The 27595-nt window shown below is 22.0% G+C and overlaps 1 protein-coding gene across 1 annotated transcript in view; it reads right to left on the bottom strand.

Moving 5' to 3' along the window:
- LOC117179751 (kinesin-like protein Klp61F) overlaps positions 1-27595 on the bottom strand; it is a 62921-nt gene that overhangs the window by 24659 nt on the left and 10667 nt on the right. The window contains exons 4-10 of the mRNA XM_033371823.1: positions 27051-27361; positions 26739-26975; positions 17938-18313; positions 9924-10195; positions 9703-9842; positions 3830-3948; positions 3410-3754 (exon numbers count right to left, since the gene is read on the bottom strand). Coding sequence (XP_033227714.1) covers positions 3410-3754; positions 3830-3948; positions 9703-9842; positions 9924-10195; positions 17938-18313; positions 26739-26975; positions 27051-27361 — 1800 coding nt within the window. The remainder of the gene's footprint in view (positions 1-3409; positions 3755-3829; positions 3949-9702; positions 9843-9923; positions 10196-17937; positions 18314-26738; positions 26976-27050; positions 27362-27595) is intronic.

Below are 27595 nucleotides of genomic sequence, written 5' to 3'. Positions count from 1 at the left end.
GGGTTGACGATGTCATTGGTGAAAAATTTCAATGAAAAACTGCAAATATTGCACAATAGCTGTGACTATCTGAGGCATATCATATCATATCATATGTTTCTGACACTTTTTTTGGTCGTTTTCTACTTTTTTTATTAAGATGACATTATAATATGCGTATATCAATAAAATTCAAATAAAGACTGATTGCATGATATATAGCCCCCACAGTGCCCCCCACATTGTACGGCACCAAACGCCCAAGCCACCTTAAAACTATGAATCTTCAATAAAAAATCTGCTTCGCTCGCAAGTTTGGGCGCGCCTAGGGCGCGCGACGATTGAATCTCGCTCTTCGCGCTCGAATATTTATCCTTTGCAATTAAAAAAAAAATAATTGAATTTTCTGTTTAAAACTATTTTGATGTTGGATGAAATTCCTCTTGAAACAGTTTTATTTATTTTTTTTTATTTAAAAAAAAGGGGAATTTTCATCCAAAAAATGATTGAGTTGACATTCGATCCATCATTTTGAATTTTCTACTTTTGACATCAAATTCAAAATCAGCAGAAAAAAATTTATTGGTTGAATTTTCGAAAAAAAGTCGATATGAATTCAAGGGAGATGAATTTTTAAACAAAAAGATGAATTTTCAGCAAACAAGATTAATTTTCTACCCAAATAGATCAATTTTCAATAAATAGTCTACTTTTCGAGTTCAAAAGTCGAATGTTGTAGAAAACAGTTGAATTTAAAACTAGAAAAGAAGGATTTTCAACAAGAAAGTGAATTTTCAATCACAAAAGTTTCAACTAAAAAATACAAATTTTCAACAAAATACATAATTTTTTACCACAGTTGAATTTTCAACTAATTTTTTAAACACAAAATTAATCCCTCCCCTCTAAAAAAGCAAGTCCCACAAAATTGTTAAATTTCCGAATAAATAGTTTAATTTTCTACCAAATTTTTTTATTTTATACAAAATAGTTTAATTTTGTACAATAAAAGTAATTAACAACCAAATAGTGGAATTTTCAACAAAAATGACGAATCTTCAACAAACAACGATGATTGTTTACAAATTAGTTCAACTTTAAACCAAATAGTGGACTTTTAAATAAAAAAATTAATTTTGAAAAAATTTAATTTACGGACAAATAGATGAATTTTCAATTAAAAGTCTGAATCTTCAGAAAAAGATGAATTTTTTACAAATTAGTTAAAATTTGAACCAAGTAGTTGATTTCTCAGGAAAAAAATTAATTTTCGACGAAACATGTAACAGTTAATATTTCTCAACAAAAAATATTTTCATTTCAAATCAAAACTAGTTAAGTTCGACCAAAAAATACGCATTTTCCACCAAATAATTGAATGCTCAACTAAAATGATGAGTTTTCAACTTAGAAGAGAAAAATTTTCAACCAAAAATAGAATAGCTATTAAGAAAAAAGAATTTATTTTTACAAAAAAAATACAAATTTCCAAAACAATAGTTAAATTTTGAAATACTTTCATTTTAAATCAAACAGATTAATTTCCCATCAACGTAATTGCAGTTTGATCAAAAAAGTTCATTTTCATGCAAAAAGTGGAATTTCATACCAAATTGTGGATTTTTCTAAAAAAATCTTTGAATTTTGAACAAAAAGGTAATTTACAAACAAACCGTTGAATTTTCAATTAAAACTATGAATCTTCAATAAAAAAATCTTATAATTTGCAATTAAAAAAAAAATAGTTGAATTTTCTGCTTAAAACGATTTTGATGTTGGATGAAATTTCTCTTGAAACAGTTTTATTATTTTTTTTTTTTTAAAAGGAGAATTTTCATCCACAAAATTATTAAGTTGACATTTGAAAATCAAAGGATGAATTTTTAATAAAAAAAAAACGAATTTTTCAACCAAAAAGTACGAATTTTTAACAAAATGAAATGAAATTTTAAAAATCAAACTATATTAAAAAAAAAACTTTTAAAATTGAAGTTTAAAAGTTTCCAATTCAAAAATTATGTATTCAAATGCTCAATGACTTACACATATAAAGTGGAAGGTACTAACACTTCTAAATTGAACTGTTTTAAGTCAAATGCAAATAAACTGCAAAATTTAGAACTTTTATAAATTAGAGAGTTCAAAGATTCAGCTTAAGTTCCAAAAAAATAAATCCACGTTATCATTTTCAATAGTCTAAATTAAAGAATCAAGCAATGAACTTTGAAAATGTTCAAAATTATATTATTTTAAGTCATTTTAAGCCAGAAGCATTTAATATTGAAAAAAAAAACTTTTTTTAACTGAACAGTTTTTAAATTAGAAGTTAAATTATCATTATTTTAAATAGTTTAGGCATTGTCGAAAAGCTTTAATATTTTATTTCAAAATCTTAAAAAATCTAGAAGTGGTTTTAAATTTTTCCAAATTTAAAATCATTTTTGAATTTTTTGTGAGAACTTTTAAATATATTTCAAAAAATTTTTCTCTAACTTTTAGAAAATTCTACAAATAAAAAAAAATCTACACGCTTCGCGGGCACTTTCTCTCACTTTATCAAACTTTTCTTTTAATTTATATTTTTTGATTTAAAAATTCGCCTGTTTCCATAGAAATTTCTTTTTTTTATGAAAATGCATCACTCTGTTAGAAAATCATTTTTTTAAGATTTGTATTTTTAGCTGAAAATTTCTTTCTGAAGTTAAAAGTTTAGCTATTTTGTTCAAAATTAATCTTTTTTAATTTAAAATTCAACTGCTTGGGCAACAGTTAAACTACATCGTTAAAAAAATTATTTTTTTGATTGAACGCTTATGCCTGGTTGAAAATTTAACTGTTTAGTCGAAAAGCCTTTTTTTTTTTGTTTAAAACGAATTTTTTAACTGAAAATGTAACTTTTCCATTTTTAAAAATTGCTAATTTTTAGCTGAAAATTCTCCCTTTTTGTAAAAAAAAATTATTTTCTTGGTTTAAAAATTTCATGTGTGTTGGGTAAAAATGCATCAGTTGCGTGGGAAATTAATTTTTTGCTGAAGTCATATTTTTGGTATGAAAAATCAATTTTTGCATAGAATTTAAAAAAAAAATTTCATTCTTTTATGATTGAAATATAAACTATGACACATTTTTCTTGAGAATTTATCTTCTTAAGTTAAAAATTCAACTACTATGTTCCAAATTGAAGTACTTTGTTGAAAATTTATGTTTAAAATTTTAAATTTGCGTCTGAAATGCTGTTTTATTCCGTTTATAAAAAATCATATTTAAAAAACTGTATTACAAGATTAAAATTTCGATATTTGGATCTTAATAAACAAGATAGATGAAAAATTAGTCAAGAAAAAAAATCATGAAATCTGGAAAATTTTCAGGAAACTAGACATCCTGACAAAATATTTTGTAAAAAGTTTTTTTTTTCCAATGTACAAACCTTCTCGAACGCTTTTCTGTTTTGCTGAATTTTATTTTGGTTCTGAACGCAGGACATGTTGACTCTTTTCAAACTTTCCAAGTCCGCCGCGAGACAATTTCGCTCCTCCAGAAATTGGTTCGACACAAAATTAAGAGATTCCTTCACAAAACCCTTGAGATTTTCCAATTTCAAAGAGATTTCATCATTTATAGTACGCAGATTTTCGGCTACTTTATTATTGACAATTTTGCTCAATCCGGAAGCCAAGTTGGCAGAAATGTTGTGCAATCTCGCGGTTTCAGTCTCGGAGACACCGGAAGTGTTTTGAAGTTGTGTCAATATCCATTTGTAATAATAATCGTACTAAAAAGTAAACAAATTTTTTGTTAAATATGATTTAGAGGGGAAATTTTAGATTATTTTGTAAAAGAGACTCACGGATTCGTTCACATCTTCGGTTAGTTTGCGTGAAGTATTGCCTTCTTGTTGAACTAATTCGTTTGAAATATGATGAATAGTTTTGTCGATACCTCTGTTGTACGCTGCCGTCTGAAAACCTAAAATAAATTGATACTTTATATCCGATTCGGCGGACAATTTCATATTCTCGGACATTTCCCGGTCAAGTTTTTCTATTTTTCCGGTCAAGTAAAAAAAAAAAGTAATATTCATATTTACTACAAAATGCAAACATTTATTTTAATTCAGGATATTCATTCTAAACAACCTTTAGCACAGCAGAGAAAAAAAGTGCAAAATAAATGTACTTTCCAATATTTGAATTTTTCACTAAAAAATATCAATTTTTATTTTTAAAAATGCAATAGTAAAAAAAAACCAAAAAGATGAATTTTAACATTAAAAAACTAATTTTTTACCAAAAAAGATAATTTCTCAACAGAATACATGAATTTTTAATCAAGAAGAAGAATTTACAGAAAAAAACTAATTTTTAACAACAAAATAGATTAATTTTCGAATAAACAGATGAATTTTCAACAGAAACTGAATTTTTTAACCAAAAAATTAATTGTCTACTAAAAAGACGATTTTTTTTAACAACAATGCTAAAATTTCACCTGAAATTATCAATCTTCAAATGAAAATTTGGCTTTTTAATTCAATTTTTAACTGAAATTATTTAGCTATCAAAGAAGAAGATGAATTTTCAACCAAGATTATTTTTCTACCAAAAAATATAAATTTTCAAGAAAATACATGAATTTTTTATTTAAAAAAAAAAAGATTTTTCTACCAAAGTGTAAACGAAAAGAAAATTAATTTTCAACCAAAAAAGATTATTTTTATACAAAAAAGAAAAAATTTCGAAAAAATACATGAATTTTTAATAACAAAAAAAAGATTTTTCAACCAAAAAATATATAGATTCAATTTTTAATGAAAAAGATTAATTTTCAACCAAAATCAGACAATTTCCTAACAAAATAGTTCAATTTTCAACGAATGGATAAATCTTTAACTGGAATAATTAAAACTTCAACCAGAAATATTAATTTTGAAATTAAAAAATTAATTTTCTACCAAAAAAAGATGAATTTTTAATAGAATTGAATAGTTACATTTTCAGCTTAAAAATAGAATTTTTTAAAAGAATATATGAATTTAAAACGAAATAGTTGAATTTTAAAACAAAAAATTAATTTTTCTACAATAGATAAATTATCAACCAAAACTTAATATTTAATTTTAAGTTTCAAAATTAATGTCTAACTAAACAGATGAATTTTCGGAAAAAAAATTTTCTTCCAAAGAAGATAAATTCTCAACAGAATACATGAATTTTCAAACAAGAAAAAGAATTTTTTTAAAATCAATAAGTTTCACAAAATAAATAGTTTATATTTCAACCAATGTTTAATTTTCAAACGAAAAGATGAATTTTCCACAGAAACTATGAATTTTTTAACAAGAAAATTAGTTTTCTACCAAAAAAGACGATTTTTCAACAAGAATGCTGAATCTTCAACTGAAATTTAACTATTCAATTCAATTTTTAACTGAAATAGTATAAAGGAAAAAGATGAATTTTTAAACAAGATTATTTTTCTACCAAAAAAAAATAAATTTTCAAGAAAATTCATGAATTAGAAAAAATATATATATTTTTCAACCAAAGTATAATAGGAAAAAAAAAGAATTTTAAAGCAAGATTATTTTTATACACAAAAGGCAAAATCTCAAGAAAATACATGAATTTTTGATCAAAAAAATTATTTTTCAACCAAAAAATATACAGATTGAATTTTTAATTTTAAAAAATTAACTTTCAACCAAAATAAATTCGATTTTTCAACAAAATATATAATTTTTCAATTAACGGATGCATCTTTAACTAAAAATGATACATTTTCACCTGAAAATTAAATAGTTAAATTTTCAGTAGATAAAAAAATTAATTTTCGAAAAAAAAATTATCTAAAATAGATCGTTGATCAAACAAAACTTCAATAATTAAATTTTAATTTTTAAAAATTAATGTCCAACTAAACAGATGAATTTTTAAATAAAAAATCAATTTTCTTCCAAAAAAGATAAATTGTCCACAGAATACATGAATTTACAACCAAGAAGAAGAATTTAAAAAAATAATAATTTGCACAAAATAAATTAATGATTAATTTTCAAACGAAAAGATGAATTCTTTAACAAGAAAATTAATTTTCTACCAAAACAGACGATGTTTCAACAAGAATGCTGATTTTGACCTAAAATGATGAATCTTCAACTGGAAGTTTAACTATTCAATTTTTAATTGGAATAGTATAAACAAAAAAGATGAATTTTGAAACAAAAATATTATTTTTCCACCAAAAATACAAATTTTCAAAAAAGTAAATGAATTTTTGATTTAAAAATATTAATTTTCAATAAAAATAAAATAAATTTTTAAACAAAATAGCTCAATTTTCAACTAATGGACGAAACTTTATCTGTAATAGTTGAAACTTCAACCAGAAAGAAGAATTTTGGAATTCAAAAATTAATTTTCTACCAAAAAAGATCAATTCTCAACAGAATACATGAATGTTCAACCAAGAAGAAACATAAAAAACTAAATAATAATTTTCAAAAAATAAATAGATTATATTTCAACCAGTGATTAATGAATTTTCAATCTAAGATGATGAATCTTCAACTGATAATTTAACTATTCAATTTTAAACTGAAATTGTATAAACGAAAAAGATGAATTTTCAAACAAGAAGATTATTTCTCAACCAAAAAAGACAAATTTTCAAGAAAATAAATGAATTTTTAAATTAAAAAATGATTTTTCATCATAAGTATAAACAAAAAATATGAATTTTCAACAAAAAAGATTATTTTTCTACCAAACTAGACAAATTTTCAAAAAAATACATGAATTTTTGATTTAAAAAAAATTATTTTTAAACTATAAATTATACAGATTGGATTTTTGATTAAAAAGATTAATTTTCTACCAAAAAAAGATGAATTTTCAACAGAATACATGAATTTCTAAATAAAAATGATAAATTTTCAACTAAAAATTGAATAGTTAAATTTTCAGTTTAAAAAATAAATTTTAAATAAAAAAATCTAATTTTTCAACAAAATATATGAATAAAAAGCGAAATAGTTGTATTTTAAAACAAAAAATTAATTGTTCTAAAATAGATAAATTGTCAACCAAGACTTAAATAATTAAATTTTAAGTTTAAAAAATTAATGTCTAAATAGATGAATTTTAAAATAAAAAAATTATTTTTTTTTTCAAAAAAGATCAATTCTCAACAAAATACATGAATTTTCCACCAAGGAGAATTTTTAAAAAATAGTTTATTTTTTAACCAGTGTGAAATTTTTAAACAAAAACATGAATTTTCAACAAAAACTATGAATTTTTGACAAGAAAATTAATTTTCTACCAAAAAAGAGAAATTTTCAAAAAAATACATGAATTTTTTATTTAAAAAAAGGATTTTTCAGCCAAAGCTTAAATAATTCAATTTTAAGTTTGAAAAATTAATGTCTAACTAAACAGATGAGTTTGAAATAAAAAAATTAATTTTCTTCCAAAAGGGATTAATTTTTAACAGAATACATGAATTTTCAACGAAATAGTTAAATTTTTAATTGAAAAAGACAAATTTTTATATAAATTGGTGAATTTTGTACTAAAAGTGAAACTGTTAATTTTTCAGTTGCAAAAATTAACTTTCACCCAGATTGTTAAATTTTTAACAAGAAAAGATAAATTTTCAACTAAAATTATGAATATTTTACTGGAATACTTGAATTTTTAACCGAAAAGAACAATTTTAAATCAAGAAGATTATCTTGCAATGAAAAAGATAATTTTCTATAAAAAAAATAGATTTTTACACAAATATGTGGACTTTTAACGAAATATTTGAATTTTTAATTTAAAAAGACAAGTCTTTTCGGAACTTTTAAATATATTTTTAAATTAATTGAATTTTTTCTATAACTTTTAGAAAATCCTGCAAATTAAAAAAAAATCCATTTTAATTTATAAATAACAATAGAACACTTATTATTTGTAAAAATATTAGGATAATTTTAAGAAATATTTAGAAGATTTAAAAAGATTCGAATTAAATTTAGAACATGGAAGATTTCAAGGATTTTATATAATTTGCTGGATTTTCAAAAATTGTTGGAAAATTTCGATTTGAAATACTTACAGCCAAATTTAAAATAAAATGTAGATTTTTGCAGATTTCGAACAAAAAGTTTAGAATTTTTTTAAGAATTGTGAAAGACTTCAAAAGAATTAAAAAAAATTTCTTAAGATTCTTAGCAAAATTGAAAATGATTTTTCACTTTGATTTCAAAAATTATCAAAAAAGAACCTGGAAGATTTTAAGGATTTTTTTTTTAATTTGCAGGATTTTACAAGAATTGTAGAAAAAAATCGATTAATTTTAAAATTTATTCAGAAGTTCTGAAAAAATTGTAAACACTTCATATTTAAATTACTAAATATTAAATACTTATCCTTTTTTTTTTTTTTAATACTTTTCAAATTAAATGGGTTAAAAATTAAATAATTTAGACTCACAATATTTTAAATTTAATAAAAATCTTTAATTATGACTATATTATTATGGATTTATTTTTATGTTGAAAAAAGTAAAACGCACGTTTACATTTTTTAATGGCTAAACAAATTAATAGAAATAATATACTAATAAATTTATTCATTAAATTCATCATAAAAAATAATATAAATGGAGACCTGAGAGTCTGAATTAAAAATATTTTATTGATAAATCATGAAAATTGTTATTTAAAAATAAAATTATCGGAAAAAATAATATATTAATTTCAATCCTTATCAAGACTTTCGAATTGAAAAAGATTTTTCTTCTGAAAATTCGTAAACTTCCCGGTTTCCCGGTCAAGCGGCCACCTTCTTTTTTTATTTGAAAAATCTTCGATTTTAAAAACTTCTAATTTTTAAATTATTTAAAAAGCGGTTGAAATCAAAGTTGGACAAAATTTTTTTTCTAAAAATTTTGTAAAATTCCCGGTCAAAAAATAAATTCACTTTCATTTTCCAGTTTTTCGCGGTTAATATTTTCAATTATAGAAATTAATTTTCTACCAAACAGATTACTTTTCAACTAAAATTATGGATCTTGAACTGGAATAATTGAAATTTATAACAAAAAGATACATTTTTAACCATAAAGATTAATTTTCCACAAAATACATAAATTTTCGCCAAAAAAATAGTTTAATTCTGAAATAAAAAATATTAAATTTTAACCAAAAATATAATAGTTAGATTCTCTTTTACAAATATAATTCTTAACCAAGAAAAAAAAATGAATTTGTAACAAAAGAGTTTAACTTTTAACAAACTGTAGAATTTTTAACTAAAAATTCGCAACGAAGAAGCTAATTTAACTGTTTTTATTTAAAATTAAAATCTTTTTTTTAATATCAAGTATTACATGTTTTTAATTAAAAATTCATCTGTTTTGGTTGAAAATTCAACTTCTTCGTTGATCGTTCAACTACTTTTCCAATTCATAAAAAACATATTATTTTATCTAATTATCGAAGAAGTTCCAAAATATTTGTAAGGAAAAGTAAAGAAATAGTGCCATTAGCGGAAAATTGCGAGAAAATAGTGCCTTTAAGTGTCAATTTTTTCAAAATAATAACAAAATAGTGTCATCGCTAAAAAAAAGTGTCAAATAGTGTTTTTTTTTTTGTAAAGAAATATCCCTTTTTTACCTAAAATAAAAATAAAATTATTTATGTCGTATTGAAATTCTTCTGATAAATAAACTTACCAACTTGGTCTTTCATAGATATATGAAACTGCACTAATTCTTGAGCATATATTGACAAATCTTGTTCCATAGTTTCGAAACGATTCGAGATGTTACTTCGAAACTGTTGTCCAAGATTTTCATTCTCCTCCTCAACGCGTCTGAAAATAAATTAAATATTGTAGATTGAAATACCTACCTTAGAAGATTATTTTTATTATAAAAAAATTGAAATAACTTGCTTTTTTCGAACGATTTTGTCGTGGAGTTTTTGAGTATCGGTGGATGCTGTTTCTGCAACTTCGAGTAGAGTTTTTGCCTGGGTTAACAAAACTTTCTCCGTACTCGCGTGAGTTTCAACAAGGTATTTCTGCATTTCTCTTTCGAGTTCTGTTACTTTTAAAACATGCTCAGTAGATTTTAAAATATTCTTAGTGCTATCTAATTGGTCTTTTGTTTGATAGAGTGTCTGACTTTGAGTTTTGAACTCGGACTGCAGTTCGTCATACAATTTCTGAAATTAAAAAATTTTATTTGTTAATTTTTCCCGATCAATTGGAAAAATATCAACAGATTTGAGTGATTTCCAACGATTTTTAATGATTTCAGAAGCAGGATTAATAAAATTTTTTAATTTTAATTCTAAAACTAAACATTTTTTCGTTTGAAGTAATAATTTTTTATTTTTAAAAAATTGTTTTCAAATTATTTATAATTGAGGTTTAAAAGTTTTTTAATTTAAATTTTTTAAATTAAAATTTGTTAATTGAAATACTCCATTACTTACGCGTATAAAATGGACGTTAAGTTGAATAATTTTTCAGTTGAATAATTTTAAAAGAAATGCAAACAGCAAAATTTAGAATTTTTTTCAAAATGTTGAGAAATCTAGAAGTTGTTTTAAATGTTTGTAAATTTATTATTATTTTTAAAATTTTTCCTAAAATTTTTAGAAAATTCTGCTGATTATGTTTAGACAACAAAATTTAGTCATTTTAAGTTTTGAAAAAATTCAAAATTAATTAAAAATTTGAAATGATTTCAAAAAATTTAAACGAGGTGTATGTACCGACAAAATTCGGCTATTCATACCAAATTTTCGGTACCTAATTTAAAAAAAAAAAGTGAAACAATATGTAGATTTTTTCATATTTCAAATAAAAAATTGAGAAGCTTTTCAAGAATTTTGAAAGGCTTCAAAAGAATAAAAACATTTTCTTCATATTCCTGGGAAAATTGAAAGTCATTTTTCATTTTTAATAATTATTCCAAGAGAATATTTAAAAACATTTTAAAATATTTCCAGAATTGTCAAAAGAGTATCTGAAATATTTTGAAGAAATCTTTTAAAATTTACGGGATTTTCTAAAAATAGTAGGAAAAAATCGATTAATTTTAGAAGATACTTATCGAATTTTTTCTTGTAGGAGATTTCTAATCATTTAAAAAGATTGAAGAGAGACTTAGAACAGGTATTTTTTGATTCCATTCTTTTAAATCAGAATTAACATAATTTTGGAAAAATTTTTTCCAAGTCAGAATGATATTTATTTACAATATAGTCTATTATAATACAGAAATATAGTAACTCAATTTTTCTGAAATTTGGAAAAAGAATGTTAAAAATTCTGGCAAATTTTTATGTTCAATTTTTTTTAATTTAAATAATTTTTTATTTGTAACAAGGAATTTTCAAAATCTAATAAATTCTTAAATGGTACAGGGATTGTTTTTTTTTAATTTCCTTTCTGTAAATCTGAATGATTAAAAAAGGATAATAACGGAGAAATAAATTTTTTCCAATAAAATGAATGTAAGTACCGTATTGAATTCAATATGAAACACTTTAATTTCCTACATTTTCAAGTCGAAATATATATTGAACTTTCAACCAAAAAATTAATTTTTTAATCAAAATCACTAATTTTTAAGAAAATAAATTAACTTTCGTTTAAATAGTTGAACTTTCAATTTATAAAGATGAATTTTAAACCAAAGAGGTAAATCTTTAAAAAATCTGAATTTTTATCAACTTAGTTCAAATTTCAAATAAGCAGTTGAATTTTTAACTAAAAAATAATAATTTGTAACCCAAAAGATAAATTTTTAAGCAAAAAGATTAATGTTTTACTAAAAAACACGAATTTTCAACAAAATTATTCAATTTCAAAGCCAAAAGGGCGAATTATCTACAAAACAGAATAAATTAATTTTCTACCAAATCGTTGAATGGTCAACAAAACCACATTAATTTAGAAAAAAACATTCTCAACTAAATAGAAAGAATTTTCATTCAAGAAAATTAAATTTCGACCAAAAGACGCATTTTTTTTTACAAAATACATGATTTTTCAAAAAGAAAACATCTATTTTCAATAAAAAAAGATCAATTTCCAATAAAAAATGGAATAGTCACATTTTACTTTAAAAATTAATTATGAACATAAAAAACAAATTTTTAAACAATGAATTGAATTTTCTAGCAAGAAGATTAATGTTCTTCCAAAAAATACGAATTTTCGAAAATTATATTAATTTTCAACAAAATTGTTAAATTTTAAAGCCAAAATTTAAATATGAATTTTTAACACAAAAAAAAAATAATTTTCAGCCAAAGAATTTAGGTTTCTACTAAATTATTGAATCGCCAGCCAAATTAAAATAATTCAGAATCAAACAGTTGTATCTTTCGATAATAAAATGATTTTTCCGCAATAAAGATTCATTTTTGAACAAAAAGAAATTTTGTTACCAAAATGCTTGAATTTTTAACATAATAATTAAATTTTTAATGTGATAGTTAAATTTTCAATCTCAAAAGATAAATTTCCAGCGAAAAGTGTCATAGTTTTTAGATTTTAATAAAAAAAAAAGATGAAGTTTATGCAGAAAAAAAATGTGAACCATCAAGTCAAAAATCTAATTTTCTCAAAAAAATTAATTTTCCACCAAAAACTTACATTTTTCTCCAACAAAAATAAAATTTCAAAACAAACTTAATTTTTTTACCAAAAAAGGAGACTTCAACTAAAAAATATCTATTTAAAAAAAATGAAAAGATTACAATAGAATTGAACTTTTACCGAAGTCATTGACTTTTCAAATAAAAATATAAATTTTCAGAAAAAAAATTATTTCTTAACAAAGTGATTTAACCAAATTTTTCAAACAAAATTGTTGAATAATCAAGCAAAGAAGAAGAATTTTTTTTTACCAAAAAGTTACATTTTCATAAAAAAGAATTAAAATTTCTGCTGAAACAGATGAATTTTTAAATAAAAAAGAGGAATTTTCAAAAAAAAAGTTAAGGAGAGAATTTTTGAAGAAAAAAAAAAAGATTTTTAAACTTGTTCTCTGCTGAACGAAAAAACACTGCTGATCCGTTTTTTGTATGTTCTTGTAAGTAATAATTCATAATTTCTCAATTTTTCCTTTAATTTCTAATTTTGTGTTGTGTTTGAAAATAAAAAAATACACATTAACAACAAAAAATGGTTAATTTTATCACAGTGAAAAACCACGAAGCTACAATTGAAAATATTTCAAAGTTTCTGTTTTTTCCTGATTTTGTCAACTTTAACAACAATTTATTGACATTTTTTGAAACCTACAAATTTTCCGTTGTTAATATATTGGAAGTTAGCTTGATTCGGCGTTTTTTTTGAAAAAAATCTGGCAAAATCTATGTGATTTCTATAACAAACATTTAAAATAACTATCAAGGATTATACAGTTTATTTTTTAAATCTTGATTTGTAATTTTCCTTTTCCGTTTATAAAAGATTGTATGTTAAAAGTGTTTGCAACCAACTTAATATAATATTCTTGTTAGTAATTTATTTGTCTTGTGTTTATATTTATATATTTTTTTCTTTATTTTTCTTCCTGATAATAATATTTTTAGATAAAAGTTTTATTACTTTGTTGAAAACTCGTGATTTTTTTTTTTAGTTGAAAATTTAACTATTTATTTCAAAATCTATTATGTTGAATATTCATCTTTTTTGGTAGAAAATTAATCTTTTTGGTTGAAAATTCGTTATTATGTTTAATCTTTTAAAAATATTTATTGTTTGAATTATCAACTATTATATTTTTCGTTCAGCATTCATCTTTTTGTTAAAAATTCAACTGTTTTTGGTTTGAAGTTTAATCTTTTTTTATCGAAAATTCGATCATTTGGTAAAAAATTAAACTATTTCGTTGAAAAATCATGTTTTTGTTAGAAAATCTTACCGTTTTGTTGAAAATATTCTATTTTGGTTGAGGCTCAATTTTTTTTATCTGAAAATTCGATCATTTGATTGAAAATTCATCTTCGTAGGCTGAAAATTTAATAATTTGGTTACAAACTCAACTCTTTTGTCCAAGTAATTTTTTTATATTTAATTTTAATTATTTTAATTTCGGACTATTTAAGTATGATTCATTATTTTAGTTGCAAACTCTTTTTTTTTTAATTTAATAAGTAGGAAATTCATGTTTTTTGTTGAAAATGGTTTAGTTGAAAATTGAAAAATTTATTTGAAAATTCGTTTTTTTTTATTCCAGTTCGCTTTGCAACACCAAAATAGGAATTGTAAACAATAAATACATTTTTTTGTTAATAGTTGGATTTTTAATTTTAAAAAGTATGACTTTTTAACAAGATTGTTAAATTGTCAACCAAACTGTTGCAATTTTATTCAAAAAAGATGAAATTTCTTCTAAAACAGATGATTTTTTTTTATTCAAAATAATAGTTAAATTTTTATCCAACTAAACATTGGCATTTTTGTAAAAGAAAAATGAAAATTCAGTTCACTTTGCAACGACAAAATAGAAATCGTAAACAATAAGTGAATTTTCTGTTTAAAACGATTTCATTTGAATTCTCACAAACACAATACGAATTTTTAAATAATAAATAAGTTTTTATGAAAAAAATTAAATTTTCAAAAAAAAAAAACGAATTTTTTAAGCTAAAAAAAAGACTTTTTAACAAAATAGTTTAATTCGCTAACAAACACTGGCATTTTGATCCCAAAAGCGTGAAATTCCTCTTAAAACGGATTCATTTCTTTTATTTCAAAAAATAAGGGAATTTTCATCCAAAAATTAATTCAGTTAACATTTGAAGATCAAAGGATGCGTTTTTTAAACATAAAATAAGTTTCTATGAAAGAAATTGAATGTTCAATTTTAAGAAACGAATTTTTTCAACCAAAAAGTGCGAATTTTTAACAAAATAGTTAAATTCTAAACCAAAATATTAAATTTAAACAAAAAGTAAATTTTCTAAGAAAGTTTGATTTTTAATAAAAGAGAAATTTTCAACACAAAAGTATGATTTTTCAACAAAATTGTTGAATTGTCAGATTTTTAATTTTGAAAAAAGTATGACTTTTGAACAAGATTGTTCAATTTTCAACCAAACTGTTGCAATTTTATTTAAGAAAGATGAAACTTCTTCTAAAACAGATAAATTTTAAAAAAATCTTCAAAAAAATAATTAAATTTTCATCCAAAGAAGGATCCAATTTACTTTGCAACACCAAAATAAGAAATTTTAATTAAAAGTACATTTTTTGCTAAATAGTCGATTTTTTAACCAAAAAGTATGAGTTTTTAACAAGATTGTTAAATTTTCAACTAAAAAGGCAAATTTATAACTAAAGAAGGTAACTTTTCAACAAAAAATGGAATAGCTTATATTTTGAGTTAAAAAATTCATTTTCAACCAAAAAGAAAATTAATTTTTTAATAAAATAGTCAAATTTTAAACTAATAAATGAATTTTCAACTAATGAAAGGAATTTTAAAAAGTTGAATATTTAACCGACAAGATGAGTTTTCAAGCAGGAATAATTTTCTATAAAAAAAGATGAATTTCCAACCATATAGTTGAATTCTTACCTAGGAAAGATCAATTTTAACCAAAAATGCAATAGTTAGTTAAATTTTGAGTTGAATAAATTTTCATTTTTATCCGAACAAAAAATAACTCATTTCCAACAAACAAGTTTAATTTTCAAGTAGAGAAATTAATTTTAAACTAAACAAATTCGAAGTAATCGATTTTCAACCAAAAATGTTAAATTATTAACCAAGGAGATTAATTTTCCACCAAAATAGTAAAATTTCCAATAAAATTCATAAATTTTCAACAAGTAATTGAATTTTCATCTATAAACAAATTAATTTTCAACAAATTTTAAATAAAAAAAAAGATAAATTTTTCATCAAAAGTGGAATAGTTAATATGTCAACCAAAAAAGGTGAATTTTAAACAAAATAAGTTCAATTTTTAAATAAAAAAGATCAGTGTTCAACCAAAAATAAAACAGTTCAATTTCTAGTTTAAAAAAAAATGATTAATTTTCAACTGAAGAGAAGAATCTCCAACCAATAACATAAATGTTTAAAAATGTATTTCAATATTGAACCAAGGGGAATTTAACCAAAAAATATGATTTTTCTTCTACAAAGACTTTTCAGTAAAGGACAAAAAAGTCAACCGAATTGTTGAATTTTTAACAATAAATTATGGCATTACTTAGTTTTCCCTGTAAAAAAAGTAGACAACTTTTGAAAATTGCGCTTTAAAACGCTCTTTTATCAGACAATAATGTTATTTTTCAAATATTATAATAATTTAAAGAAAATATTTCAAAAGATTTAAAAAGTAGAATACAAGATTGTTAAATTTTCAACCAGTGGCATTTTTCTAGAAGAAAAATTAATATTCTACTGAAACAAATGAATTTTGAAATCCAAAAGAAAAATTTTCATAAAGTGCATCAAAAAATATTTTAGCAACATAATATGAATTAATTAATATGTATTAATTACTGTCCCTAATCTTCCAAAAAAAGGTTGAACTTTTAATCCCAAAATACGAATTTTTTATCAAAAAATACGAATTTTTAAGAAAACAGTTGAATTTGCAACCAAAAAGGATGTCTTTTAAAGAAAATTGTTAAATTTTCAACAAAATATTAAAATTATAACTAGAAAGATAATCTTGAAGAGAAAGCTTTTTTCAACTTGCAAAAATTACCTTGAGCTGTGACGTAATTTAATTACAGTCCCTAATCTTCCAAAAAAAGGGTTGAACTTTTTATTCAAAAATACGAATTTAAAAAAAAAACAGTTGAATTTGCAACCAAAAAGGATGTCTTTTATAGAAAATTGTTGAATTTTCAACAAAATATTAAAATTATAACTAAAAAGATAATTTTTGGGAAAAGCTTTTTTCAAGATGCAAAAATTATCTTGAGCTGTGAAAAAACTTAATTACTGTCCCTAATCTTCGAAAAATAGGTTGAATTTTTAATCCAAAAATACGAATTTTTAAGAAAACTGTTCAATTTGCAACCAAAAAGGATGTCTTTTAAAGAAAATTGTTAAATTTTCAACAAAATATTAAAATTATAACTAGAAAGATAATCTTGAAGAGAAAGCTTTTTTCAACTTGCAAAAATTACCTTGAGCTGTGACGTAATTTAATTACAGTCCCTAATCTTCCAAAAAAAGTGTTGAACTTTTAATCCCAAAATACGAATTTTTGATCAAAAAATACGAATTTTTAAGAAAACAGTTGAATTTGCAACCAAAAAGAATGTCTTTTAAAGAAAATTGTTAAATTTTCAACAAAATATTAAAATTATAACTAAAAAAATAAAGAAAACTTTTTTCAACTTGCAAAAATTACCTTGAGCTGTAACGTAATTTAATTACTGTCTCTAATCTTCCAAAAAAAGGGTTGAACTTTTATTCCAAAAATACGAATTTGTAAGAAATGTCTTTTGAAGAAAATTGTTAAATTTTCAACAAAATATTAAAATTTCTAACTAAAATTATAATCTCTGAAGAAAGCTTATTTCAACTTGCAAAAATTACTTTGAGCTGTGACGTAATTTAATTACTGTCCTTAATCTTCCAAAAAAAAGGGTTGAACTTTTAATCCAAAAATACGAATTTGTAAGAAATGTCTTTTGAAGAAAATTGTTAAATTTTCAACAAAATATTAAAATTATAACTAGAAAGATAATCTTGAAGAGAAAGCTTTTTTCAACTTGCAAAAATTACCTTGAGCTGTAACGTAATTTAATTACTGTCTCTAATCTTCCAAAAAAAGGGTTGAACTTTTAATCCAAAAATACGAATTTGTAAGAAATGTCTTTTGAAGAAAATTGTTAAATTTGCAAGAAAATATTAAAATTTCGAACTAAAACGATAATCTCCGGAGAAAGGGTGAATCCTGTTATTACTTACTTCCTTGGCGAGCATAGTTTCTTCCAGAGCCTTCATGTGATTAATTTTCTCTTCGATCTCTTTTCCCTGATAATCGATCTGCGTTTGCATTTCCATATAATTTTCCTGAGCAAGATAAACGCCATTGCGCTCTCGAGTGGCTGCCAAGTCGCGTCGTAATCGCTCAATTTCTTCAGTGTACTCCTTGAGTAGCGCCTTCTTCGAAAGCTTCTGGTTGATCTCAGGTCGATTTGTGATATTCTTGGCTCGATGTGCATAGTCGAGGGTCGAGAGCGTCTCATCAATATTCACACTCGCTGGCGAAATCGTCGCAATAATCGACGTCTTTGTTCGACCTCCTAACGATTCCTGCAAGAGTCGAGTTAATTTCGATTCCCTGAAATCAAAATATCGAGTATTAATTAAATACAAAATTTGGAATGAAGTCAAGAAAATTTCAAAGATCACAGTGCGAAAAAAGCTCGAAAAAGGGCAAATAGGGGACGGATTGAACAATCTTTTTATATAAAATTGTCTAGTTTTTAAGCAATATTAAATTATGTTCTAAGGATTTCCCAGAAAATATAAAATAAAATGAAATTCCTTGATTAATAATAATTCAATCGTGAGTCAGTTTTCGGAAAAAAGCGCAATTTTTCAACCAAAAAGAATAATTTTTAAACAAGAACATTAATTTTCAAATAAAAATATTAATTTTCTACCAAAAAACTCATGAATTTTAAACTATGGAATTTTTAATCGGAACAGGTTAAATTTTCAGTTAATAAAGTAACTTTCAACAATAACAAAAAACATCTTTCGAAAAAAAATAGTTACATTTTCAAACAAAGTGATAACTTCTGAAATAAAATGGTAAATATTTAACTGGAATTTTAAACAAAAAAGGTAAATTTTCAACTAAAGTGAATCTTTGACGAGAACAATTGATTTTTTAACGAAAAAGATTAATTTTCAAAAATTGAATCATTCAATTTTTAGTCAAAAAATGAATGTTCAACCTAAAAGATAATTTTTAAACAAGAAGATTAATTTTCACTAAAAAAGATAAATTGTTAACCAAAAGTTAAATAATTAAATTGTAAGTTAAAACGAACAATATTTGACCAAACAGGAGAATTTTCAGGCAAAGTTATAAATTAAATTGTAAATATTTAACTGGAATAGTTCAATTTTAAACAAAAAAGGTGCATTTTTAACTAAAAAGATTAATTTTTAAACAAGAATATTAGTTTTTCTACCAAAAAATGCATGCATTTTTAACGACATAGTTGAATTTTAAACTAAGAAAAAAGAATAATTTTCAACTGAAAATGGAACAGTGACATTTTTAGCAAAAAAATTAATTTTAAACCAAATGTAAGAAATTTTAACTAAAACAATGAAACCGTAACTGAAATAGTTTAATTTAAAAAAAATAATAATAATAATAATAATAATAATAATCTTTACTAAAAAATATAAATTGTCAACCAAAAATTAATTAATTAAATTGTAAGTTAAAACAAATAATGTTTAACCAACTGAATTTTCAACTACAACTATGGAATTTTTAATCGGAATAAGTTAAAATTTCAATTAAAAAAATTACTTTCAACCAAAAAAAAAACCACCTTTTAAAAAAATCGTTACATTTTCAAACAAAGTGATAACTTTTGAAATAAAATTGTAAATATTTAACTGGAATTTTAAACAAAAAAGGTAAATTTTAACTAAAGTGAATCTTTGACTAGAATAATTGATATTTCAACCAAAAAGATTAATTGTCAAAAATTGAATAATTAAATTTTTAGTCAAAAAAATGAATGTTCAACCTAAAAGATAATTTTTAAACAAGAAGATTAATTTTCAAATAAAAAAAGATGAATTTTCTACAAAAAAATGAATGAATTTTTAACGAAATATGTGAATTTTAAACTAAAAAAAATAATAATTTTTCTACTGAAAATGGAATAGTAACATTTTTAACTAAGAAAATTAATTTTAAAACAAACCTAAGAGTTTTTAACTAAAACAATGAATCTTTACCTGAAAAACTTTAATTTTCAAACAAAAAATTAATTTTCACTAAAAAAAGATAAATTGTCAACCAAAACTTAAATAATTAATTTGTAAGTTAAAACAAACAATATTTAACCAAACAGGTGAATATTCAATAAAATTTTTTAATTAAATTGTAAATATTTAACTGGAATAGTTCAGTTTTAAACAAAAAAGGTGAATTTTTAACCAAAAAGATTAATTTTCAACCAAAAAATTGAATGATTACATTTTTAGTCAAAAAATTAATGTTCAACCAAAAAGATTAATTTTCTACCAAAAAACGCATAAATTTTTAACGAAATAGTTGAATTTTAAACTAAAAAAAAAGAATGATTTACAACTGAAAATGGAATAGTAACATTTTTAGCAAAAAAATTAATTTTAAACCAAATGTAAGAATTTTTAACTAAAACAATGAACTCTTAACTGAAATAGTTTAATTTTCAAACCAAAAGAATTATTACTAAAAAAGATAAATTGTCAACCAAAAATTAATTAGTTAAATTATAAGTTAAAACAAATAATGTTTAATCAAATGAATTTTCAACTACAACTATGGAATTTTTAATCGGAATAAGTTAAAATTTCAATTAAAAAAATTATTCTCAACCAAAAAAAAACCATCTTTCAAAAAAATAGTTACATTTTCAAACAAAGTGATAACTTCTCAAATAAAATTGTAAATATTTAACTGGAATAGTTTAATTTTAAACAAAAAAAGATCAATTTTTAACTAGAATAATTGAATTTTTAACCAAAAAGATTAATTTTCAACCAAGAAAATTAATTTATACCAGAAAAGAGGAATTTTCGACTAAAAAATTAATGTTCAAGCAAAAAAATTAATTTTTAAACATGAATATTAGTTTTTAAATAAGAAAATTAATTTTCTACCAAAAAATGCATGAATTTTTAGCGAAATGTTTGAATTTTAAACTAAAAAAAAAGAATATTTTACAACTGAAAATGGAATAGTAACCAAAAACGAGGAATTTTCTATTAAAAAACATAGTTTTTCAACCAAGAATTGAATAATTGCATTTCAAATAAAATGAAAAATATTTAACTGTAAAACTTGAATTTTTAACAACAACAAATAATTTTTATACAAAAAGATTAACTTACAAAGAAAAAGATAAATACATTTAATACTAAATACATTTTCAGTCAAAAAGATAAATTTTTAAACAAGTAAAATAATTTTCAAATAAAAAGATAAATTTTCTATCGTAAAATACAATTTTTCAATAAATTACTTGTATTTTTAACAGAAAAGTTGAATTTTCATTTAAAGAAGACAAATTTTCCAACCAAATATTTGAATTTTTAACTGAAAATATGATAATTTTCAACCCAAAATATAATAGTAACATTTTTAGTTAAAAAATTAATTTTTAACCAAACATAAGTGTTATCAACTAAAACAAGAAAATTTTCAATTGAAATAGTTGAATTTTTAAACGAAAAAATTAATTTGTACTGAAAAAGATAAATTGTCAACCAAAACTTAAATAATTAAATTATAAATTAAAAAAAAAAAGTTTAACCAAACAAATGAATTTTGAATTACAACTATGATATTTTCAAAATGAATAAGTTAAATTTTCAATTAAAAAAATTCCTTTAAAAAAAGTTTTAATAGAATAGTTACATTTTCAAACAAAGTGATGAATTTGCAAATAAAATTGTAAATATTTAACTGGAATAGATGAATTTGAAACCTGGAAGAATTTTCAACTAAAATGAATCTTTGACTAGAATAATTGATTTTTTCACGACAAAGATTAGCTTTCAACAAAGAAAATTAATTTATAAAAACAAAATTTCTACTAAAAAAGAAAATGTTTTAACCAAAATTTGAAGAAATTAAATTTTAGACAAAAAATGAATATTTAATAAGAGATGAATTTTTAACTAAATTATGGAATAGTTCAAGTATAACATTTTCAGTTAAAAATAAAATTTCAATTAAAAAACATACAAATAAAAAAAAAAGATTTTAATCAACCGAGTAATTTTATTTCCAACCTAAAAGATGAATTTTCAAATAAAATTATTAATTATCAAAACAAAAAGGTTCATTTTAAAACAAAAAATTCATTTTCTGTGAAAAAAATACAATTTTTCAACCAAATATAGGAATTTTAACGAAATAGTTTAATTTTCAATTAAAGAAGGATATTTGAATTTTCAAATAGAAAATAAAAAACATTTTCCACGGGAAAAGGAATAGTTACAATTTTAGTAAAAAATAATTAATAAATAATTTTAATAATAATTATAATTTATATATTAATAATAATAATTATACAAGTATATAATTGATAATTTTAATAAATTTTCGGTCAAAAAATAATTAATTTTTCATTAAAATTTATAGAATATTAAACTGGAATAAAATTTTCAGTTTAAGAAAAAAAATATTTTTAATCGAACAAGAAATACATTTTCAAAAAAACAGTTCATTTTTCAACAAAGAAATGAATTTTTTACATACAATTACGAATGTTCAATAAAAAATTAATTTTTAAATAAAATAGTTTATTTTTCAACCAAGTAAACTTATTTATAAACTAAAATATGAATTTTTAACTAAAATTATGAATACTTATATGAAATACTTGAGTTAAAAAAAAATTTTTTTCTTCCGCTGGAAAAATCTTTTTATAGGAAAAATCTTTTTTTTTTGGTCGAAAATTAAAATACATTCTTAAACATTCATATTATTGGTTTGAGATTCTTCTCTTTGTGTGAAAATTAATTTTTTAAATTAAAAATTAAACTATTTTATTTTTGGTTTAACACTGATTTTTTATCTTCTCTTTAAAAATTCATCTTTTACTTATTGAAAATAAATGTTGTCATTAAAAAATTAAATATTCCATTTTTTATGGAAAGTTTCAATTTTACAGTAGAAAATTCAACTAATTGATTAAAAATTCATGAACTTGATTTAAAATTCGACTCTTTTGGTAAAAAATTCATTCATTTGGTAAAATATTTAAATTTTCCAATTTTTGTTGAAAGTTTATCTTTTTTAATTAAAAATTAATTAATTTAATTAAAAATTAAACTATTTTGTTGAAAATGCGTCTTTTTAAATAAAAATTAATTTTTTATCAAACTCAAACCTTCATTTTTGGTTGAAAATTTATCCTTTTGGATATAAATTATTCTTCTAGTTTGAAAATTCATTTTTTGGTAGAAAATTCAATTTGTCAGTTCAAACTTTGATTATTTTGTTGAAAATTCGTTTTTTGTTGAGAAGTTACCTTCTTTATTTTAAAATTGTTTTTTTTCTTCTTGTTGAAAATCTAATTTTTTAATTGGACATTTAAATTCTCCATTTTTGATTAGAAATATATGTTTTTTTTCAGTTGAAAATTTATGCATTTTATTATATTTCTTTAGTTAAAAAGAGAACTATTTTGTTGATAATAATTTTTTTTATTTAACTCAATTTTTAACTACCTATTACTTTTTTTAGTTAAAAAATGAACTTTTTCAGTCAAAATGGTTTAAATCGTCTTTTTAGTAGAAATATCATCTTAAAAAATTCGTTCTTTTTGTTGAAAATTTAACTTGAATTTTTGTTTTAAATTGTATCTTTTTCAATTACAAATTGATTGTAAATCAAATTTTATTGGAAATTCAAATATTTTGTTTAATATTTGTTTTTTTTTTTTTTTTGCTTGAAATATCACTATTCTATTTTTTGTTGAAAAGTTACATTTTTTTAGTTTTGAATTCGTTTTTTTTGTAGAAAATTCATATTTCTGTTGGAAAATTCGTTTTTTTTTTCTTGTTGAAAATTAAATCTTTTAATTGGAAATTTAAATATTCTATTTTTTTGTGGGAAATTTATCTTGTATTTTTGGCTAAAAATTCATGTATTTGATTGAAAATTCTATTAATTTGGTAGAAAATTAATAATTTTGGTTTAAAATTAATTATCAAAGAAAAAACTCATTTTTTAACAAAATAGTTATCTTTTTAACTAAAGAAGACGAATTTTTAACAAAATGCAAAAAGTTTTAATGAAAAAGCATCAGATTTTAACAATAAAAAAGGAATTTTCAACAACAAAATAGTTAACTTTAAAAGGAAATTAATCAATTTTAAACCAAAATTATTAATTTTCTACCAAAATAATACAGTTTTCAATCAAATACATGAATTTTCAACAAATTAATTGAATTTTTAGCTGACAAAAAAAAACAGGATAAATTTTCCCACAAAAAATGGAATATTTAAATAACTGAAGTTTTAACTATCAATTCCATTTTTTGGTTAAAAATAAACCTCTTTCAATTCTAAAATCATCTTTTTAGTAAAAATATCATCTTGTTTGAAAATTCGTTGTTTTTTTATTGGAAATGAATCTTTTTGATTGAAAATTAAAAATTTTTGTTTGGAAAATTCGTTGCTTTTGTTAAAAAGTTAATTTTTATTTAGATATGAATTCTTTTTAGTAGAAAATTCATATTTCTGTTGGAAAATTCGTTTTTTTTTCTTGTTGAAAATCAAATCTTTTAATTGGAAATTTAAATATTCCATTTTTTGTGGGGGATTTATCTTGTCTTTTAGCTAAAAATTCAATTATTTTGGTAGAAAATTATGAATTTTGGTTTAAAATTAATTATCAAAGAAAAAACTCATTTTTTAACAATATAGTTATCTTTTTAACTAAAGAAGACGAATTTTTAACAAAATGCAAAAAGTTTTAATGAAAAAGCATCAGCTTTTAACAATAAGAGAGGAATTTTCAACAACAACAAAATAGTAAACTTTAAAAGGAAATAAATTAATTTTAAACCAAAGTTATTAATTTTCTACCAAAATAATACAATTTAAAAAAAAAACGTGAATTTTCAACAAATTAATTGAATTTTTAGCTAAAAAAAAAAAGATAAATTTCTCACAAAAAATTGAATATTTAAATAACTGAAGTTTTAACTATAAATTTCATTTTTGGGTTAAAAATGAACATCTTTCAATTTTAAAATAATCTTTTTAGTAGAAATTTCATCTTCTTGGTTGAAAATTCATTTTTTTTATTGGGAATGAATCATTTTGATTGAAAATTAAAATTTGTTGTTTGGAAAATTCGTTGTTTTTGTTGAAAAGTTAATTTTTTTAGATTTGAATTCGTCTTTTTAGTAGAAAATTAATATTTCTGTGGGAAAATTCGTTTTTTTTTCTTGTTGAAAATCAAATCTTTTAATTGGAAATTTAAATATTCCATTTTTTTTTGTGGGGAATTTATCTTGTATTTTTTGCTAAAAATTCCAATAATTTGTTGAAAATTCATTTATTTTATTGAAAATTTTATTATTTTGGTAGAAAATATTTTGATTATAAATTAATTATCAATAAAAAAAACCCCGTTTTTTAACAAAATAGTTATCTTTTCAACTGAAGAAGACGAATTTTTAACAAAATGCAAAAAGTTTTAATGAAAAATCATCAGCTTTTAACAATAAGAGAGGAATTTTCAACAACAACAAAATAGTAAACTTTAAAAGGAAATAAATTAATTTTAAACCAAAGTTATTAATTCTCTACCAAAATAATACAATTTTTTAAAAAACGTGAATTTTCAACAAATAATTGAATTTTTAGCTAAAAAAAAAAAGATAAATTTCTCACAAAAAATTGAATATTTAAATAACTGAAGTTTTAACTATCAACTCCATTTCATCTTTTTAGTAAAAATATCATCTTGTTTGAAAATTCGTTATTTTTTTTATTGGAAATAAATCTTTTTGATTGAAAATTAAAATTTTTTGTTTGGAAAATTCGTTACTTTTGTTAAAAAGTTAATTTTTATTTAGTTATGAATTCTTTTTAGCAGAAAATTCATATTTCTGTTGGAAAATTCGTTTTTTTTCTTGTTGAAAATTAAATCTTTTAATTGGAAATTTAAATATTCCATTTTTTGTGGGGAATTTATCTTATCTTTTAGCTGAAAATTCAATTAATTTGTTGAAAATTCATTTATTTTATTGAAAATTCTATTATTTTGGTAGAAAATTAATCATTTTGGATTAAAATTAATTTCTTTCCTTTTAAAGTTTGCTATTTTTGTGGAAAATTCGTCTTTTATTGTTAAAAACTGATGATTCTTGGTTAAAACTTTTTGCTTTTTTGAAAAATTCGCCTTCTTTGGTGGAAAATTAATCTTGTTTGAAAATTAATTTTTCTCCGTCAAAAATTCATTTACTTAGTTGAAAAAATAACTATTTTATTAAAAAATGATTTTTTTTGTTGATAATTAATTTTTTTAGTCTAATTAAAGCTTTAACTATCAATTTAATTTTTTGATTAAAAATGAACCCCTCAATTTTAAAATCGGCTTTTTAGTAGAAACATCATCATCTTGTTTGGAAAATTCTTTCTTTTTGTTGAAAATTTAACTATTTCATCTATGGTTTAAATTTTATAACAAAAATATGATCAAAGGCATTTTGAAACTTTCTTCCATTAGACAATAATCTTATATTTACGAAATTCAGAACTACACAAGAAAAACAAACTAATAATTAAAATATTACCTATATTTCATTTCAAACTGAATAACTTTTCCTTTTTTTATGAATAAACTATAAAATTTCATTATAAATTTGTAAAAAAAAAAGGATTTATTTAGCCAATTTTTATTTTCACTAAACATCGACTAAAAAAGCTTGTATTTTCAAATACCGTATAGTTTAAGAGAAAAATTAAAAAAAAAAAAAAAGATTTAAAAAAAATCATAATACCTATAGGGAATGTGAGGAGCGCGTTCCACAAGAGCGGTAATAACTCTCCCAAGAGTTAATAAAGACTGATTAATGCTTCCAGCCTCTCTCGCCCTCCTGTCGACAGCACCTGACCTTCCAATATTTTCGCTTCCAGCGAGATCCACCAAATTCAACTTTCCAATTTTCATCAATTCCTCGCCATCAACCGTATTCTCCTTTATATGAATGGTAATTGAAAAAACGGTATGCGATCGACTGAAAATAATTATTGTAGAATAAAAAACAGGAAGAAAGTGATTCGAGATTTAGAAATTTTTGTAGAGAAAATACCTGGACTGGGCGTTCATTAAAGTGGCAGCAGTTTGTCTTTTCTCGGAGCCCCTCTCGAGGATTTTGTAGACCTCACTTTTGTTGTGAACCGTGACTTCTTCCAATCCGTGAATTATCACGGCGCCCTTTTTCGAGGCGTCTTCGTAAAGTCTGATTTTTGATGCATCGTCATTTGGAGAGAGAAGATCAAACAATTCCTCGTTGTATAATTCTAGGAAACTCACACGAACCGAATATTCCTGAGCATCGAGTAAACGTATCTCGTCGAACAAATGACTCAAAGCACGAGGAATTATACCAGCGCTCGTGTCCTATGGATAAAAATAATGCAGAAGATTCTTTTTAATTATTTGGTATATAATTTATACCAAAATTCGAAGACTAAACCTAAAATTTGTTCCATTTAAAGTAATAAAAACTCAGCTGCATATCATTTAAAGCAATTTTAATCTAGAAATATTAAAAATTAAACTACATTTTTGTTATAAACTGAAGATTTTTTAAACGAAAAGTTAAATTATTTTAATTTCAAATTTATTCAAATT

Source organism: Belonocnema kinseyi, chromosome 9 (assembly GCF_010883055.1).
Source record: "Belonocnema kinseyi isolate 2016_QV_RU_SX_M_011 chromosome 9, B_treatae_v1, whole genome shotgun sequence".
Classification (NCBI taxonomy): domain Eukaryota; kingdom Metazoa; phylum Arthropoda; class Insecta; order Hymenoptera; family Cynipidae; genus Belonocnema; species Belonocnema kinseyi.
Note: the sequence above shows the minus strand (reverse complement) of the source record. Positions and strands in the feature narration are given on the sequence as shown.